The sequence below is a fragment of the Phodopus roborovskii genome, unplaced genomic scaffold (assembly GCF_943737965.1).
Source record: "Phodopus roborovskii unplaced genomic scaffold, PHOROB, whole genome shotgun sequence".
Taxonomy (NCBI): domain Eukaryota; kingdom Metazoa; phylum Chordata; class Mammalia; order Rodentia; family Cricetidae; genus Phodopus; species Phodopus roborovskii.
The window spans coordinates 73,224,309-73,242,749 of NW_026126418.1; the positions used below are offsets into that span (position 1 = coordinate 73,224,309).

At 45.5% G+C, this 18,441-nt stretch overlaps 1 protein-coding gene across 1 annotated transcript; it reads right to left on the reverse strand.

Moving 5' to 3' along the window:
* Nucleotides 1–10,060: 10,060 nt before the first annotated feature.
* Swi5 (SWI5 homologous recombination repair protein) lies at nucleotides 10,061–18,409 on the reverse strand. Its single transcript, XM_051183877.1, has 5 exons — nucleotides 18,355–18,409; nucleotides 17,814–17,935; nucleotides 12,939–13,072; nucleotides 11,975–12,069; nucleotides 10,061–10,355 (listed from the first exon to the last, which is right to left on the reverse strand). The coding sequence occupies exons 1-5, from the start codon at nucleotides 18,407–18,409 to the stop codon at nucleotides 10,291–10,293; spliced, it is 471 nt and encodes a 156-aa protein (XP_051039834.1). The 3' UTR covers nucleotides 10,061–10,290.
* Nucleotides 18,410–18,441: the final 32 nt, after the last annotated feature.

Sequence of the window (18,441 nt, forward strand, 5' to 3'; positions counted from 1 at the left end):
TTAACTGAAAGCTACTGGACTCTTAACCTTGCTGCCTGGCTTGAACAAAGGCTCTGGCAGTCCAACAGCCAGCTCAACTTCTTTCACATCAGCACTAATCTTTTTAATACTTGGCAGAGGCCTTAAGAATGCTACACATTGAGCAGAGCTCCTGAATCACAGCCTCGGCCAGGGCTGTTTCACTTTGTACCAGACTTTTCAATCATAAGCCTCTCTAAACTCTAGATGACTGTGCAACCGTTCCACCTAGGCCAGAGCGGGAGCTGGGCCAGCATCAGTAAACGGATCGTCCAAAGCAAGCCTAGGAGGAAAGCATTTTCTTCAAATTCCCATGGCACCACAGGATCAAGACCACTTTTCCTTTACAGTACGGGAACCTAATATGCACAAGCCAGCCAAGAGATATCAATGGACTGTTTTACCCCAGGGAATGAAGAATAGCCCATAATCTGCCAGTTATATGTTTTTCAGGCCTTGATGAATATTCCCAAGGATGTTCTCTTAATCCATTACATGGATGGTCTCCTTCTGGCTCATCCAGATGCAGTCTATCTACAACAGACTGCTGAAAAAGTGTTACAAGAACTCATGTCACTACATCTGATGGTAGTGCCAGATAATGTTCAAATGGTACCCCCTTTGCCTTTTTAGGCTTTTCCATTGCTAAGCATGTCTGCCCCCTTTCCTTCAAATTGGAAATGAAGGAATGGTTCTTACTCTCAGAATTTCAACAATAATGTGGCACAGTTAATTGGCTTAAACTCTTTCTGCCCATCCTCTCAACCAAGAGATATTGTTGGAGGGCACCACCTGCCAGTCCATCAAGGTTGGGCTTACTCATGAAGCTAGAGATCTACTATAAAAGGTTATGGCCATTCTATTCTAGCTACCTCTAGCCTACAACACCATGATCCTCAGAAGCCCTTGGTGGCAATGATCCTCTGGACACCCAGGGGATTTTGGGGAACATTATGGCAATCTGACCTCCTATTATGGATACATCAAACACATTCTGATCTGTGCATAGTCACCTCTAAGTTTGATCAACTTAGCCTTAAGGCACAAATGCTGGCACAGAGAACAGATGGGTAAGATCCAGGTAAGCTCCCCTTTTCTTTAAACAATACCCAGTCCCTCTGAACGGACTCTATCTTATTCCAGGAAATGGTTAAGGGATTCACGGGAACTATGGACAGTTATTTGCCAAAAACCAAGATCTTGGTGGGGTTCCCTACACTTCCAGTAAAAATACAGTCCCACATAATCCCCTCCTCCACTCCCATCCCTCACACCACCCTGGCCTTTTGAGATTCCAATAAAACAGATATGTTCTTATCCAGCATCCTGGCACCAAAGATGTTACAGATGTTGTCCCTAACCCTGGTTCTGTTCACTTGAGTGAGCTATTTATTGGCCTTCCACAAGGTTCTAGTGGAGTGACAGACCCAGCCTGTTAACATGTTTCCTGACAGCCAGTACACTGTGCAGGGAGTTCATTTGCTGGCCTTTTCTCAGGTCAGACTCACTGACCATGCTGCTCATACAAGATGCCTTAAATCAGAGAACTGAGCCCTGGTACCTGTCGCATATGAGATCTCATTACAAATTACCCTGAATATTAACTCCAGGAAATGAGGTCTCAGATACCATCATATTAACAGCCAGTGTGGATCTCCTAGAGCAAGCCAGGGCTCCTCACCAGCAGTCCCATCTGTCTCCACAGAATTTTCATAGACTTCTTCCAAAATTACCAGTTTCCCAATGCAAACATTTGTCCCAGGCATGTACCTTTTGTGTCCCTCTTGCCCTCTTAGGACCTCTTCAATGAGCAGGGATTTATTCCCCAGGCTTGTTGCTTAACGCCATCTGGCAGATGGATGTTATGCACTATGTACCCTTTGGGAATCTTAAATATGTTCATGTGATAATAGATACCTGTTCCTCCTTTGTTTATACCCTTGCCCTTTCTGGGGAGAAAGCTGTCAATGCTGTCAAGGTCCTTAAGTCAGCATGGTAGTCTGATAATGGCCCTGCCTATATCTCTCAACAATTCAGTGACTTTCTGGGGTCCTGGAAGATTTCCCATTCCATTCTCATTCTCCACAATCCACAGGGACAAGCCATTGTAGAGAGGACCAACAGAGCTCTTAAGGAACTGTGGCTAGGACTAACTTGTCAGAGGCTAAGAGAGATCCTCATCTGGCCTTAACAGAGTTCCTTTTCCATATGAACTTTCTCAGTTTTGATGGCAAGGGGCTCAGCCTAGTCTACAAGCACTAGGCATCTCTGCCAAGGAACACACCCCTGCCCCTGGTGAGATGGAAAGAGCCTATCTTCCTCCAATGCTAACCACCAGCCCCACTGCTAACCCATGGGGGAGGGTACACTTGCATTTTTTTCCTCAGACTGCCATGATACCAACACAGGTCTTGGAAAGAAATGTGTGCCCGGCCATGGATCAGGTGCTTACACCATGGAGGGAATGACCCAGGATGAGTAATGTATATTCTCCCCCTTTTTTGCACTCTTTGCTCCTGAAAACAAATTGATTTATTATTAGAGGAGGAAATTGACACTTTAAATACCTTGATGAGACTCAATTGTGACCCTTGCTTTCTTCATTTTGTATGATGCCTTTTGAGAAGAGAAATGTTAGTTTAGCATTTCGGAAGCCAGCTAAATATATTAAGGGCCCATGATCAACTAAATTTCTATATTACTCATTACAGTTAACACATGAATTTTTTTTCAATTAAATCAGATAAGGGCAGAAGTTACAGCCTTTGACTCTTCATTTTTTTTTTTTTAAAGTTTGAGATAATTTAAAAAAGTTATTTGATCCCTCCTGGATATTCACATATGCCTTAATTGGTAGGGTGGTGTTGTTAATCCTTATTCACTTTAAATGGCTCTTAGGCATCCCTCCCTCTCACAGTCTCACAGTCCTCCACAGGAGGTTATAGTTGTCTGGTTATCTGAAATTCAAGATTACCGTCTAGCCCCCCACCCTGGCAGCTCTCCAGGAAGAGCTGGTAGTCAATAACTGGGAAGCAAGGGTTGTTTCGGCTCAGGGAAGGTATTGTGGCGGGATTGTGAGGTGTTGGTCACAATGCATCAAGTGCAGAAAGAGATGGATGCTGGCACTCAGCTCCCACCTTTTGTAAAGTTTATTACTATTTTTTTTTATGTGCATTGGTGTTTTGCCTGCACATGTCTGTGAAGGTGCTAGATTTCCTGGAACTGGAATTACTCTAGAATTACTCTAGAAGAGCAGTCAGTGCTCTTAACCATTGAGCCATCTCTCCAGACCCCTCAGCTTTCACCTTTGTGTTTAATCTGGGGTCCTAGGCCATTATATGGGTAGGCCTTCTTCCTGTCTTGGCTAAATCTTTCCAGAAATACCCTCATAGACACACCCACAAGTGTTTCCATGGGGATCCTAAATCCAGTCGAGTTGACAGTGAAGGCTGACTATCACAATTGGCATGGCAGTACATACCTATAATCTCAGCACTTAAGAAGCTGATGCAGGAGGACTCCAAGTTTGAGTCCAGCAAGGCCATATAAGGAGATCCTATCTCCAAAAAAACAGAAAAGCAAACAAACTCATATCCACCATCATATTACTAGCATTGCATTTCCTCTGCAGCGTTTGCTTGGTTATGACCAAGCCTGTCCTCTGAGCACCACAACAGGAAGTGGCCTTCTCCCAGGGATGAGCTGGATAACAGGAGCACAGACATGAGTCACACTAACGGAGCTTCTGAGTGGTGTGCGCTGCAGATTAGGATGGAGTGGTGGAGGCTGAGACCAGAACTGCAGAATGAGCATCAGGGTGTGGTTAGCACAGCAGGACTGTCTGGGGGCCTTCCAGAGCAGGCTGCAGACAAGGTGAACTTCCTGCCTGAACTCTTCTCTCAGTGCTCCCGCCTCTACCCCTTCCAAATACATGTGTTCCAGAAGAACATCAAGATGACAAGAAACAGGCCCAGCTCAACCCTGGCAAACCAGCGGGGCAAGGTGTGGGAGGTCAACTCCAGGGAATGAAAGCAGCCAAGGGGGTCAGCTAGGACATTTCCTGGGGAGCAGCCAAATCAGATGTCTTCTGGGTGATAGAGATTTGCAACCAGGCTGGCAGTTGGGGTCAGAGAGCACAATGGATGCATTTGGAGGCAGGCAGGTTGGCAATAGGACTTGTCAGGACATAATTACTGATGCTCTTGGAAGCCCATTTATTTCATAAACCACCAGGGAACAAGAGGTGAAGTGAAAGATGACACCAACAACTCTAGAAACTGGCCTCGTGATCTCATCTTTAAAACATTTTTTTTTAAAGCTAAGTGTTACTGGGGTGGTGGTGGTGTATGGTTTTAATCACAGCACTTGGGAGGCAGAGGCAGGTGGATTCTCTCTGAGTTTGAGGCCAGCCTGGTCTACAGAGAAGTTCCAGGACAGCCAGAGCCACACAGAGAAACCCTGTCCAGAAAAAACCAAAACCAAAACCAAACCAAACAAAAAAGCTGAGTGTTTAGTTCAGTAGAGCACTTGCCTAGCATGTATGAGGTTCTAGTTCCAAGCAAAAAACAAGGAGAGCTGGGGAGATGGCTCAGTTGGTAAGATACTTGTCATGCAGACATGAGGACCTAAGTTCAAGCTCTATCACTAATATAAAAAGCTGATCACAGAATCATCACTGATAGCTGTAGGCCCAGTGTTGGGTAAACAGAGACAAGAATAGCCCTGGGGTTTACTGGCCAACAAATCTAGCCATATTAGCAAGCCCCCATTTCATTGAGAAACTCTGTCTGTCTAGGCCAGGGAGCAATATTGGGTATCTTCCTCAATCATATACTCTTTTTTTTGAAACAGACTCATATATACATACACATATACTAAAGGTTAGGTGCAAAAGCAGATGCTTGTAACCCCACTGCTGGGAAGATGGAGATGGTAGATTCATGGAGTTCACTGGCTAGCTAGCCTAAGCTACTTGGGGAGACATAAGCCAATGAGAGACTCTGCCTTAAAAAAAAAAAAAAAAACTGGGTAGAGCCAGGCGTTGGTAGTGCACACCTTTAACCCTAGCACTTGGGAAGCAGAGGCAGGAGGATCTCTGTGAGTTCGATGCCAGCGTGGTCTATAGAGCGAGTTCCAGGACAGGCTCCAAAACAATCCAGAGAAACCCTGTCTCGAAACAACAAAAACAAAACAAATTAAAACAAAAAACAAAAAGAAAAACAAACAAACAAAAAAAGGCTGGTTTGAGACAGTTCAGTGGTGAAGAGCACTGGTCCTTCCAAAGGCCCTGAATTCAATCCCAGTACCCATGTTAGGTCAGGTGGCTCTCAATGGCCTACAACTCTAGATTCAAGGGACCTAGTGTCCTCTTTGTCTTCTGAGGGCACTGTACTCACACAGCAACCCCCCCACACACAGATCTTTAAAAACTGGGGAGGCAGAGGCAGGTGGATCTCAGTGAGTTTGAGGCCAGCCTGGTCTACAAAGCAAATTCCAGGACAGGCTCCAAAGCTACACAGAGAAGCCCTGCCTCAAAACAAAACAAAACAAAACAAAACAAAAAAAAAACCAAACAAACAAAAAAAAAAAAAAAAAAAAAAAAAAAAGGCAGAGCTCTGGCCTGAAAATTCAGAATTCCTAAACAGTGGAACAGTGGACACCCAAATTTCAAGAGAATATTTTTCCTTTTGATTTTTGAGCCAGGGTTTCTCTGTGTAACCCTGGCTGTCCTGGAACTCACTCTGTAGACCAGGCTGTCCTTGAACTCAGAGCTCTGCCTGCCTCTGCCTTCCAAGTGCTGGGATTAAAGGTGTGTGCCACCACTGTCAGCAGCATATTATTGTTTTATGGTGTTAAAGACAAAACTCAAGTCTTTGTACAAGCAGGCAAATGATCTAATACTGTTATATCCTTAGTCCCTCCCCTACTTTAGCCTTTGAGAATCTCACTTTGTGTATCTTAGAATAGCCTGGAACTAGCCAGACCAGGCTGGCCACGAGCTGCCTGCTCCTACCTCCTGAATGCTGAATTTAAAGGCATGTGCCACCACACCTGGCCAAGGGCAGATGCAATTTCTGAGAAACATAATAGAGTGTATGGCTAAGATATTGGACCTAAGGGTTCAGAGTGTTCTGGATTCAGCTTCTAGATCCTCCCTAAAAAGTATGTTGGCACATACCCACAGTTCTAGGATTTTGGAGGTAAAGGCAAGAAGATGAGTTTCAGGCCAGCATAGGTATGAACCTCCCCTGACATGTTTCCCTATGTAACCAAGGCTTTAGGCTTCCTGGGTGTTGGGATTATGGGTATGAGCCATCATTTCTTCAAGAGAAGCTGGTTTGTCCTTGGGAGCCAGCACTCATATTTAGCCAGCTCTGCAGTCAGACAACTAGACTGTTGCATCTTGTGCCTCAGCTGGCTCAGTTTGGGAATGGGGCGTTCTACTGAACCTAAATGCATTGTCTGGGACAGTAGATGTTGCAGGTGAGGTTCAAAGATCCCACAAAACCAGAGTTGTGCAAATGGTTGGTTACTGCACCTATCAGCTCTTGTCTGATGAACCCTTTTGTTTGTAACTAATTTGGATCTGTGATTACAACCTCTCACCTCCTCTGTCCCTGTCTTCATGCTGCACAGCTAGCTATTAAGCACACATCTGAGTGTACACTGCCCCCAAGAGGCTGGTGCCTGCCAATAGTACATGGCAGAGCCATTTTCACACTGGACTGAGCCTGGAGATGATTTTTTCTCAGGGCCTTTCTTGGGTGCTCATGACAGATGCAGAGCTGGCTAGGATAGGCTTAGGTGAGCCTCTCATCCCACATCAGGTGGACCAGACTGCCCGTCACAATCCCCTAGTCACTATATCCAAACTGAGCTTTTGTACATGCTGTTCCCAGACCTGGGACCCTTCCACATTCTTGCCTGCCTGGCCCATTATGATGTGAACTGAAAGAATGGCTAGGAAAAGCCAGAAATGAGAATGGCTGTTGCCCGGGACAAATGACATGGGATCTTATGGTGAACCTGGAAAGGTAGAAAAACACAGTATATCTGATGTTAGGAATAGGACCAGAGCACAAGCATGGGTCATTGCAGGAGCACTCTAAGTGCTGGGTCACAAGCAGTGTGGCTGCCCACCAAGTCCCCCAAGCTCCCTTCAGAAGTTAGGTTTTCAGGGCTAAGACAGCTGCTCATCCGAATCAAACACCATGTGCTCGCCTTCATCCCAACCCAGCTCAGTGTGGGCCATGTGACAGCTGACAATGGTCTGTCACTCAAACTTGTGTCTTTTGTATCTTGTCCATCTCTTTTCCTTTACTGTGGTGACTCTGCTGCCCACAAGCCCCAAAGAGAACTTTTAGAAACACTCAAGTTGATGTGATAACAGGTTTTGACACCGGATCTTTCTATGTAGCTCTGGCAGGCCTGGAACTCAGAGTTCCACCCTGCCTCTGCCTCCCACTGATGTGATTAAAGGTGTGTGTCACCACCTTTGTGTGGGACAATGGGCTTGTTTCAAGGGTGCTGGGACCCTTGTTATTGTAAAGCAAGTATTCTGGTCATCATGACTGCACAAGCACTCTTAAGCACATAAACCAACTCTTCATCGAGGATGTGGTGGTTTGAATAAGAATGGCCCCCATAGGCTCATATAATCTTCAGGGAGCAGACCTGTTTTATAGGATTACTCTTGTGGATCAGGCTGGTCATGCCTCTCCCCTCTCCCTCTCCACGCCTTGATAATGGACTAAGCTTTTGAAACTGTATGCAAGCAAGCTCACAATAAAATGCTTTCTCTTGGAGTGTTTCTTCACTGCAATAGAATAGTGACTTCAGATATAGGTTCACTATATATAGCCCTATAGTCTGAAACTTAGTATGTGGATCAGGCAGGCCTTGAACTCAGAGATCTGCCAGTTCTTGCTTTCCAAGTGCTGATATTAAAGGCATGCCACTGCCATGCCAGCCACAGACATTTAAAAAAAGATTTGGTGCTGGACAGAAGGTTTAGGGTTAGGGATCCAGTTCCCTACACCTATGTTAGAGACTTGAGGCTCACTTTTAGTCCAGCTTCTGAGCCTCTGAGCCTCTGAGCCCCTATGAATTCCCATACAAGGACTTACAACATATAAATAATTTATGTCTGAGTGGGAGGGGGTGCCTGCAGAGGCCATAAAAGGGCGCTAGAGCAGGAGTGGTTGTGAGCTGCTGGATAGTGCTAGGGACTAGTTTGAGATAGGGGTTTCACTATGCAGTCCTGGCTGTCCTGGAACTCACTTGTAGACCAGGCTGGCCTCAAACTCAGAGACCCACCTGCCTCAGCCTCCCAAGTAGTGGGATTAAACTGCCTGTTACCACTCTCAACTCATGTTTTTCAGACTGTCTTTTTGAGACGGTCTTAAACTGTAGCCTATGTGGCCCTGGCTGGCTTGGATAGTACTATCCTTCTACAAGATTACAGGCATGAACGGCTGGATCTATAATCACACTTTTACCATGTTTAGCTAAGGTGGTATGTGGGTTATGCTCAGGCAGGCAGTCAATACCCAGTGCAGATATTATATTTTTTCCATTGAGGTGGTCAAACCAGGTGCCCATGGGGTTGAAACCCAAGCCTCTTCCCTTACCCCGCTGTTTAAATGTAAATGGCTCTCAGAAGGTCAGGAAAGTGTGGCACTATTAGGTGTGGCCTTGCAGAAGGAAGTGTGTCTCCATGGGGTTGGGCTTTGAGTTCTCCAATACTCAAGCTACACCCAGTGAGACAGATACTTCCTATTGCCTTTGGATCAGCTCCCTCTCCAGCACTATGTCCGCTTGGGAGCTGCCATGTCCCAAAATGATGATAATGGACTAAACTTCTGAAACTGTAAGTTACCCAATTAAATGTTTTCCTTTATAAGAGTTGCAGTGGTCATGGTGTCTCTTCACAGCAGTAGAAACCCTAAGTAAGACTTCTAAGGTTTTTCTATGTAGCCTTGGGATCCATCTGCCTGCCCTCTGCCTTCATAGTGCTGGAATTAAGTGCAGTTAAGGCTGGGTTTTAGAGATTACACTTCCATACCTGCAGTTTCAGCTGTCCCCAGGCTCTGTCAGAACTCGTGGCAAGTCTGAAGTGCAAGTCCTGTTTTCCATCACAGCAGAAGCACTGGTCTAGCTGCTCTAGAGATATTGGGGTGTTGGGTCCTCTAGGACTGAGGCTGTGAGCCACCGTTTGAGTGCTGGGAATGAATACAGGTGCTCTAAAGAGCAGGAGCAGTTGGGCATTGGTGGCACACACCTTTAATCCCAACACTGGGGAGGCAGAGGCAGGCAGATCTCTGTGAGTTTGAGTCCACCCTGGGCTACAGAGTTAGTTCCAGGACAGGCTCCAAAGCAATAGAGAAACCTTATCTTGAAACACCAAAAAGAAAGAAAGAAGACAAAATCAAACAAACAAAAAAGAATTGAGACAGCATGAATGTAGATATGTGCATGACATGGGAGGCATGTGTGAACAAGAGGTGAGAGAACACCACTGTGAAATATTTTCTCCTCCTACTTATGAGAGTTCCGAGACTCAAACAATCCCATCATTAACCATCTCTCCAGCCTCATGAATTTTATACATACCCATGATGGTCAAAATTTATAAATTAACAATGTTGTAATTTCTCTGTTCATTTTGAGACATGGCCTCACTAAGTAGCTCTGGTTGTCCTAGAACTTGCTCAGTAGACCAGGCTGGACTTAAACTTTTGTCTGCCTCTCCTTCCAAGTGCTGGGATTAAAGTTGTGTGCCACTACACCTGGATAAATAGATGCTGTCATTTCTCACTTCTAACTCTAACCAAGAAAGGTAGCATCACAAAGCACAGTCTTGAGCTCAAATCCCTGACACACTTGCTATTGTGTGACTCTGGGCAAGTCACTTGCCTCTTTGAGGTCAATGGGACAGCAATAAAAATACTCATGGGTGCAGTGGAAACAGCTATGAGATTCAGCAAGAGTGAGCTGTTGTGACCCATGGCATGACATGACTGGGGCTAGTAGAGGAAAGGGATCAGAACCATGCAGAGACTGCTCATGTTTATTAACAAAAGGGACAATCCCACATAACCATCCACAAGTACATTTAGGAACCTTAGACCTGACAATGATCACCCCTCCCAACACCCCTCTCTCTAGGACCCACCCTAAACTTAGTTTGGGCCTTTCAAAAGTACTGTCTGGGATGCAATCTCTGCTTTTCATGTTCTCCATCCACTTGTCCCATTGTCTCCAAGACTCTGCTCAGTCACTCAGGTCTAGACCAAAATCTGGATATAACTCCTTGATGGTGACACCTCGGGTCAGAGCTGAAAGGAAGGAAGGAAGGATTACTATCCAGTGGAGGTCAAAACCCAAACGAAGGCCGCTGTCCTAACCGTCCAGAACACTACTTCTGGGGCCCAGGTTCACACCTTACCCAAACGGCACAGGTAATCTCCCTGCTTCTCCTTCCAAGCCTTGCTTGCCCCAGAACCTTGGCCTAACCACCCAACACCAACCAAGCATTTCAGCATGGCCTGCAGCCAGCCTTTCAGGTAGCAGCTGTGCAACCCTGCTCCTCTTGCTGCTCCTTTTTTGACCTCAGTATTCCATCTCCACTGTTTCCTTTGTAGAACTATTTTAATACACTATCATCTCTGATCATCTACTGACTGGCCATTCTGCACACTCTAAACACTAAAAACAAGGCATGTGTTTCACCACCATCCCAGCATCTTAAAAGTACCTGGTGCAAAGTAGATACTCAGTAAACATTCACTGAAAAGACAGGAAAGTCAGGACACTGGCTCCAGGTTATATGAAATAGAGGTGATAGGTCTCCATCTGAGTTCTAGCAAGAACACTTTTATTGTTGGTGTTTTGACCAGGCTGGCCTTGAACTTATGAACTACCTGCCTCAGCCTCCAGAGCACTGAGATTTTAGACATGCACCACCACACTTGGCCATACCTTTTTTTTTTTTTTTTTTAAAGCTCTGATCACTGTCCTTTTGGATACTTTTATTTCCCTATTTTCTTCTCCCTCCAGAGAACGCATTCTTATATGGTACATGATTCCTCTTCACTCTGGGCCAGGAGCGTAAATAAGTCTATTTACACAGTATCTTATCCCAAAGCAGCCTGATTTCTATGATAGGCTGCACATAAGCCCAAACACACAGGTATCTGTCTTGGTTCAAGATTCTGGATGACAAGATGTAGTTAGAGGAGGACATGGATCCTACTGTGTATCACAAAGAGCTGTCCTGGTCCTTGCTCCCCTTAAACAAGTCAGTCATCAGAGGTAGCCATGGTTTCTCAATATTTCATCAGGCCATGGAAGATCAGGGACCTTAGTCCAGTTTCAAAGGTAGTTAAGTCCTGTTTGTAAGGATTCAGGCATTATGCTGGCCTGCCCTTGTCACCTGGCAGAATGCACTCAGACAGTGCCCGGGTCAGCCCAGGTGCAAAGGATCCCTCTGCCTACTTATGCTCTCTTTCCTGCTCCTCTTTCCCTGTTCCCCTGAGACAGTAGGACTTTCCCTGTCTCCCTCTTCTCTTCTGTCCTCTCTGTCTCTTTACCTCTTTTCTCTTTCCTTCCCCTCCCACTTCCCTCTCTAATAAAACTTCTCACTTAAGCTCTGTCAGCCTGGCATGTTTGTCCCTCCGCCTGGGTCACCCACACCTGCCATGGAATCCACCAAGGTCCCCCTCAAGCTTTATCGTAACACTGTTCAAACTTGCTCCTAAGTAGGTCTATGCTTGAGAGTCTGGGACTAAAGCAAGAGCTGCAAATCTGCTTTGCTGGGTACCCAGAGGGAGCAGTGGCTGGTGAGAAGAGGGCTTGTAGTATTCTAGGAGCAGAGTAGCTGACAAGAGTGGGGTGGTGGGTAAGTTAGGGGACCAAAGGGAGGGGAGGGGCCGCCTTCCCACCCCTCTCAACTCACCCAGCTTTCCCAGCAGCATCTGTGCCACATCCTTGATGTCATTGTACTCATGGAGGAGAGAGATGTGGTCCTCTAGCTCACCCACACGGTAGCCTCTGGGGAAGAGCAATGGAGAACGAGCACCATTAGGTAAGCTGATGAAACCCATTATCAGGTGGTAGTGAGGCATGTGTTCAGCATCTATTTAACAAATATTCACCATAGTCCTACTAGGTGCTAGGCCTCGGGGACAGTGATGACGGGATGGAGCCTGTTTTCCTGTAGCTTATAATGGCAGGGGATCTACTCATTCCTAGCAAACTTGTCACTTTTAAAGGAGGGGATTCCAGACACATGGTTATTATGTGACCCTGGCCATAGATAAGCACATAAAAGGTCACCAGGCAGATTCCCTCATGTGAAATATACATCCTAATGTATCTCAGTCTTTGCCCTGAGACTGGAGTAAGGAGCATGAGGAAGCCCAGGACCTGTGGAGAAGTCACAGAGCCTAGAAAATAGCCCCACAGGGAGAGCCCAGAATAGCACCACTTCTGCTCCACCAGCTCTTTAGCTCCTGGCTCTAGGCTTGTCCTAACCTGACTTCCCAGCACAGCTGCAAAGATACTCAAGAGTCCCATGGCAGAATCTTTTCTATGCAAGCTAGTACACTGGGTTTGTTACTAGACACTAATTAAGTTAAGAATGTCTGTGTGTGACTTGGGACCAACAGGTGAACACTGTCATAGAGCTCTATGCCTTGTCCTTTTGTTTTCTTGCAATAGGGATGGAACCCAGGACTTTATGTATGTGAGGTAAGCATCCTAACCACAGTGGGTAGGCAACAAGACTTGTTCAGAAAACTAGATGTTGTTGCCCACACCTATAAGCCCACACTAAGAGGAGACAGGAGAATCAGGACTACATTATCAGATATATAGCAAGTTTAAGGCTCAGAAAACAAAATAACAAAGACAAGACTTACTCTTTTACTAACTGGGAAATCTCCTTGTCCAGCATCTCCTTTTTCTCCTTCAGTTTCTGAATGTCAGAGTTCAAAGTTTCCTCATTAATCTCCTCATCCTCTTCCAAACTGGGAGATGAACACGGAGATGAACACTGAGTGGCCCCCCCCCCAAAAAGAAAAAAAGATTATCGGCTGGATTGATCAGTTATCCACATATCAGAGCCTATGTGATACATCTCGATAGCCACTTCCTATTTCTGCTTAGTAATAGGACCCTGACCTTAAAATGCCACTTATTTATCAGCTTTCGATGGAATTAGGTGTGGCCCAAGACTGTTATGACAAGTAGAAATGTCATCAGAAGTGACATATGCAATGTCTGAGGAATGTCTTTTCAGGGAGAGAACATGCCCAAACCTGGCCTTTCTCTGCCTGGAATGTTGACATAATGCTGGAATAGACCTTGATGAAGCAGCATCTGCTTCATGGAGGCTGAGGCGAGAAGGAGGATAGAGTCCATGATGTTGGTTATTTAGAGTTTTCTTCTCAACTAAACCCAATCCTAAGTAATTGGCTACCTTGACCTGCAGTCTGAACCCAGGTCTGTAATGTCACTGGATTTATAATTTCATTGCACAAGATCTTTCCCTAAGGATACACTTCATCTTTTTCTGTCTCTGAGCCTGTAAGGCAGTAGCTCTCAAACTGTGGGTCACGACCCCAAGGGACACATATCACATATTCTGCATATCAGATATTACATTATGATCCATAACAGTAGCAAAATTAGTTATAAAGCAGCAAAAAAAATTTCATGTGATTGGTTGGGGTCACCACACATAGGAAGGTTGAGAACCACTACTGTAAAGGCTGACATCTAGTGCTCAGCTATCTTCAGGAAGTGTATGTTGGATGAACTGCCTAGTAAGAAAACAGAGGAAGCTGTGGTTCCTGTTCTTAGGTCTCTGGCTTGTGATCAGTCACTCTGCAATTATGAGTGAGCACTGTCTGATGATAGGTCACCCTGTGAAAAGGTCTTTCAAACCCCAAAGGAGTTGCAACCCACAGGTTGAAAACCACTGTCATAGTGCCTCCTGCTCCAAATAAAAGAAGTACATGTAATTTTATTTACATTTTTATTTTGCGAAAAGGTGGGAGGGACAAGGCCTCATTCACTATGTAGCTCTGGCTGGTCAGTAACTCAGTACTTAGATCAGGCTGGCCTCCAATTCAAAGATACATCTACCTCTTGCCTGCAGAGTGCTTGGATTGAGGGCATGTACCACCATGCCTAGCAGAAACAAATGTAATTTTATAATTCTTTATTGGGAATGGAATGATGGTTAAGAGCACTTGCTGCTCTTGCAGAGGATCTGAGTTTGGCTCCTAGTACCCACAAAGGGTTCCAACTACCTTTAACTCCAGTGATAGGGGGTCAGACCCTCAGACCTCTGGGCACCAGGCATGCACATGGCAGACACACACATACACACACACACAACATTCATGAACATAAAATTTTATATTAGTAAATATTTATTTACTTATTTGTTTTTTTGACACAGGGTTTCTCTGTGTAGCCCTAGCTGTCCTGGAATTAATTTGTAGACTAGGCTGGCCTGTAACTCACTGAGTGCTGGGATTAAAAGTATGCTCCACCACCACCTGGTTTAGCTATCCTTTTTATTTTTCAAGACAGGTTTCTCTGTGTAGGTGTAGCTTTGTAGACCAGGCTGGCCTGGAACTCACAGAGATCTTCCTGTCTCTGCCTCCCTAGAGTTGGGATTAAAAGATGTGGCTTGGCTATTTTATTTTTTAATTATGTGTCTGTGGAGACGGATTATATCTCCCTGTAGCTGGAGTCCTAGGAGATTTTGAGCCACTGATGTGGGTGGTGGAAACTGAACTTCGGTCGTCTGTAAAAGCAGTGTACACTCTTAACCAATGAGCTATCTATGTCTCCATGTTCAGTTCCTTCTCCACTTGCCATCCACCTCATTTTCTGAGACAGGGTCTTTCTGATCTCACTGATTCTGCTTGACAGCTGGCCATCAAGTCCTAGGGTGGTTGCCTCTGCCTCAATGCTGGGATACATCACATTTGTGCGTCTGCCTCCAGTTTTCACATGGGTGCTAGTGTGTGTGGTGCCTTTCATGGCAAGCACTTTACACACGGAGCTATCTTTCCAATCTCTATAGATGTTTTAGTTCATTTTTCATCACCTGACAGGTGGTACATTTCATTTTTTATGTTCACACCACTGTTGTGAACATTTAAATTGGTAAATTTAAAGGAGACAAGGACTTTGTGTGTTTGTCCACTGATGGCAACACAGCAGTTGGGCACACAGTAGACAAAACTCATCATTAGTTGTTGGAAAGATCCAACAGCAAATCAACTAATTATAGGTCTAAAAATAAAAACTTTGAAGAATAATGTGCTGCTAAGGAAGCATCTAGAATTAGCAGAGCCAGAAGCAGGGAGTAAAGCTGTTGGAAGAAGCTGAACTTCAAAGGGTAAGTGGGTGTTAGCTTGGCCAACAGCTCTAATATTAACCTGGGGAGTTGTCCCCAGGTATTGCCACTCTCAAGTAAAGCTGACTCCTGCTTTATCAAAGAAAAGAATATCAGGACAAGCCCATATGAGGGGCAAGTTGGGGTTTATTAAAATATATTCTGAACAGATTTAAGAACAGAAGTTAAAGGCATTCCAAGATAGAATGAGACAAACTCAAATGAGGGTGTGGGCTTCCAAAGGAGACTTGAATTTGTAGTTTTTTCTTATTTTTTAGGCAGGGTCTTACTATGTAGCTCTGGCTATCTTGAATCTCACTATGTAGACCAGGCTAGTTTCAAACTGCCTCAGCCTCCCAAGAGTACCTGGTATTAAAAGCAAGTGCCACCACTCCTGGCCATATTTCATTGTCTAGACAACAATCACATCTGAAATTATTCAAAGGTTTGCTAAGGCATTTTAAAGTGATCACACATGGCCCCATGGTTATTGACAGCTGCCTGACAGGTTTACAGTGGATAATTAGACCCTTAGGTCACAAGGTGCAGAAAAGGAGGCTATCATCACCTTTATTGTAAACAAAGTAATCATTTTAGGAGACTCCTAGAAACCGCTGGGTGAGGAGTGAGCCAAATAAGGCCTGGCCTTAAGTCTGGCTTATTAGTACTTTAACATTCTTATTTAAAAATATCTCCCTAAAAGAAATACTAGGGGCCAGTGAAATGGTTTACCTGGTAAAAGTGCTTGCTGACAAATCTGATGACCTGAATTGGAGCCCTGAATTCAGTGTGAACCAACTCTGAAAAGTTGTTCTTTGACCTCCATATGTACTCTGTGACATTCGACAAACAATAAACACATTTTAAAGTATAATTTTAAATTATAAAAAAAACAAAAAACCAGGTTTGGTGTGGGTGGCATAGGCCTTTAATCTCAGTCCTGGGAGGCTGGGGCAGGTAGATATCTATGCGGTCAAGCCCAGCCAGGTTTGTAGCCAGAGATACATAAAGACCCTATCTGAAAAAGAAAAGTTTAAAAAGGAAATATTGTCTTTATGTTGGCAACATTCACAGCAAATGTTCATTGTGCTAGAATCACTGATTTTAAAATCAGGGTTTCCCTGTTTAGCTCTGGCTGTCCTGGAACTCACTCTGTAGAGCAGGCTAGCCTTAAACTCAGAAATTCACTTGCCTCTGCTTCCCCAGTGCTGGGATTAAAGTTGCCTCACCACCATCCTGCTTAAAGTGATTTTTCTCTCTCTCTATGTCTCCATAATTCTTCCTGGCATTTTATCCTGACTCCCTAGCATTTGGGAGTTGCTAAGGCAGGAAGCTGAAGAGTATTCAGCTAGCTTGGGCTATACAGTGAGACCATGCAAAGCATCCTTGAACACTGAGAGGGTTTGGGACCTGCTTGGGACACATGAGACTGTGAAGAACCAGCCTGCCTCCATCTTAGGCTTAAAAGCCATCTATAGTAAAGATAAACTAGGTTCATTCCTGTTTATGACTACACTTGTTTTTCAAGGTTTGGGCTATGCCCCACCGAAAACCTTAATTATGAATTATTCTGTACTGCTTGTCTCAAGAATGGCAATCATGTCTTTGTTCCAAAAAGTTGTTTATAACAATCTCACAACCCTACTTTTGTTTCAAAAGGGTTATGACCACCTGTAAGACCATCTTGCAACCATGTCTTTGTTTCGGGAGGTCGTTAGGGCTAATTTGCTGTGCCGATGCTCTGCTCCTGTAACCCCAGCTATTTTGCCTCCAAATCCCCCATTTGGAAACCCGGTATCCGAGTTGTCTTCCTCACATCTGAGGCTGACCTCTGTAACCCTGACTTAGGGGGAGGTAGCTCGTATACACGAACAGAAAAGCTTGCTTTAATTAATTTGGCCATGATGATGATTTGGGTCGGTGGTCTTTCTCCTTCCATCTTTGGGATTAACAACTGTCTCCAAAAAAAAAGGAAAAAAAAAGGCATAATGAACAAAAGAAACTACTAAAGAGGAGTGGCTTGAAAATAGTGCTGGAAAAATCCATCTTTGGGGAGGAGAAATAAAGGAAATAAAGGATGTTGAGTTTTTGGGGTGGTCAGAAAGGAGATAGTAGTTTAGGAAGTGGCCAGCATAAAGAGAGTTTCCCTGACTGAGAAACTGTATGCAGGACTGAAGGCAGGGCTGGCTGAGGGGAAAATAATAGGCATGAACAGGTAGGAGTGAAGGGCAGGACCCCATTTCTGAGTAAGGAAAGGGAAGGGGTGGGGTTAGGAAAGGACTAACGCTTCAGAAGAGCTTGGAGGCTGGATGCTCAGGAAGGGGGAGGATGGGTGTGCAGGTGTTGGGATGCAGTGGGCGGGGTAGGGCTGACTACTCACCGGTGATCGGAAGGCTCCATAGCAACTTCGGCCGAATCCTAAGTCAGCCCTGGGGAGAAACCGGAGGAAAGGGCTGTTGAGGTGGGGCCGAGGGGGCGCGGGAGCCGCAGTGGGGAAGGAGGCTGGACCGCGATCCAGCTGCTAGGGCTTTACCCTGAGCTATCGGGATGGGGCAAGGGCTTTGAGGTCGGGGTTCACACTGTGGGAAGGGAACTCCGCCGAGAACGGGTTGTGAGGGGCCTGGGGGGAGGAAGTCTGGGATGAGGCGTGAGGAATTGGGAAAAGGCTGTGAAATGAAGAACGCGCTCCTCGCCCACCTCCTGAACCCTGAGGTCCGAGGTACCCGGAGCGGGGTCGTCTTTTGCGAAGAAGGGTCCAGGGTTGGAGTTAGACGGATGCCTCAGATAACCAGAAATCGGCAATGGAGACCACCAACCGACTTAGGTCAAGCTGCGCGCGCACCAAACAAGGGAGGTTCCGCCCCTCTCTCTGATAGGCGGCCGAAAGGGGTCACGGTTGCGCGCGCAGCTTTCGTCGTTACCTCCGCCCGTAGCTCCCGCCCGGCAGCTGTGTGACCACGCCTTCCTGACGTTCATCGTTCTCATCAACCAATGGGTAGGCCACGCTA

Bases quoted from the DNA above. Each gene is read 5' to 3' on its own strand.
- Swi5 (XM_051183877.1), bottom strand. From the start codon at position 18,409: ATGAACGTCAGGAAGGCGTGGTCACACAGCTGCCGGGCGGGAGCTACG. The intron at 17,936-18,354 runs GTAACGACGAAA...ATCGCGGTCCAG, and splicing joins GGCGGGAGCTACGGGCGGAG to CCTCCTTCCCCACTGCGGCT. The intron at 12,070-12,938 runs GTAAGTCTTGTC...GCTCTTCCCCAG, and splicing joins ATTTCCCAGTTAGTAAAAGA to AGGCTACCGTGTGGGTGAGC.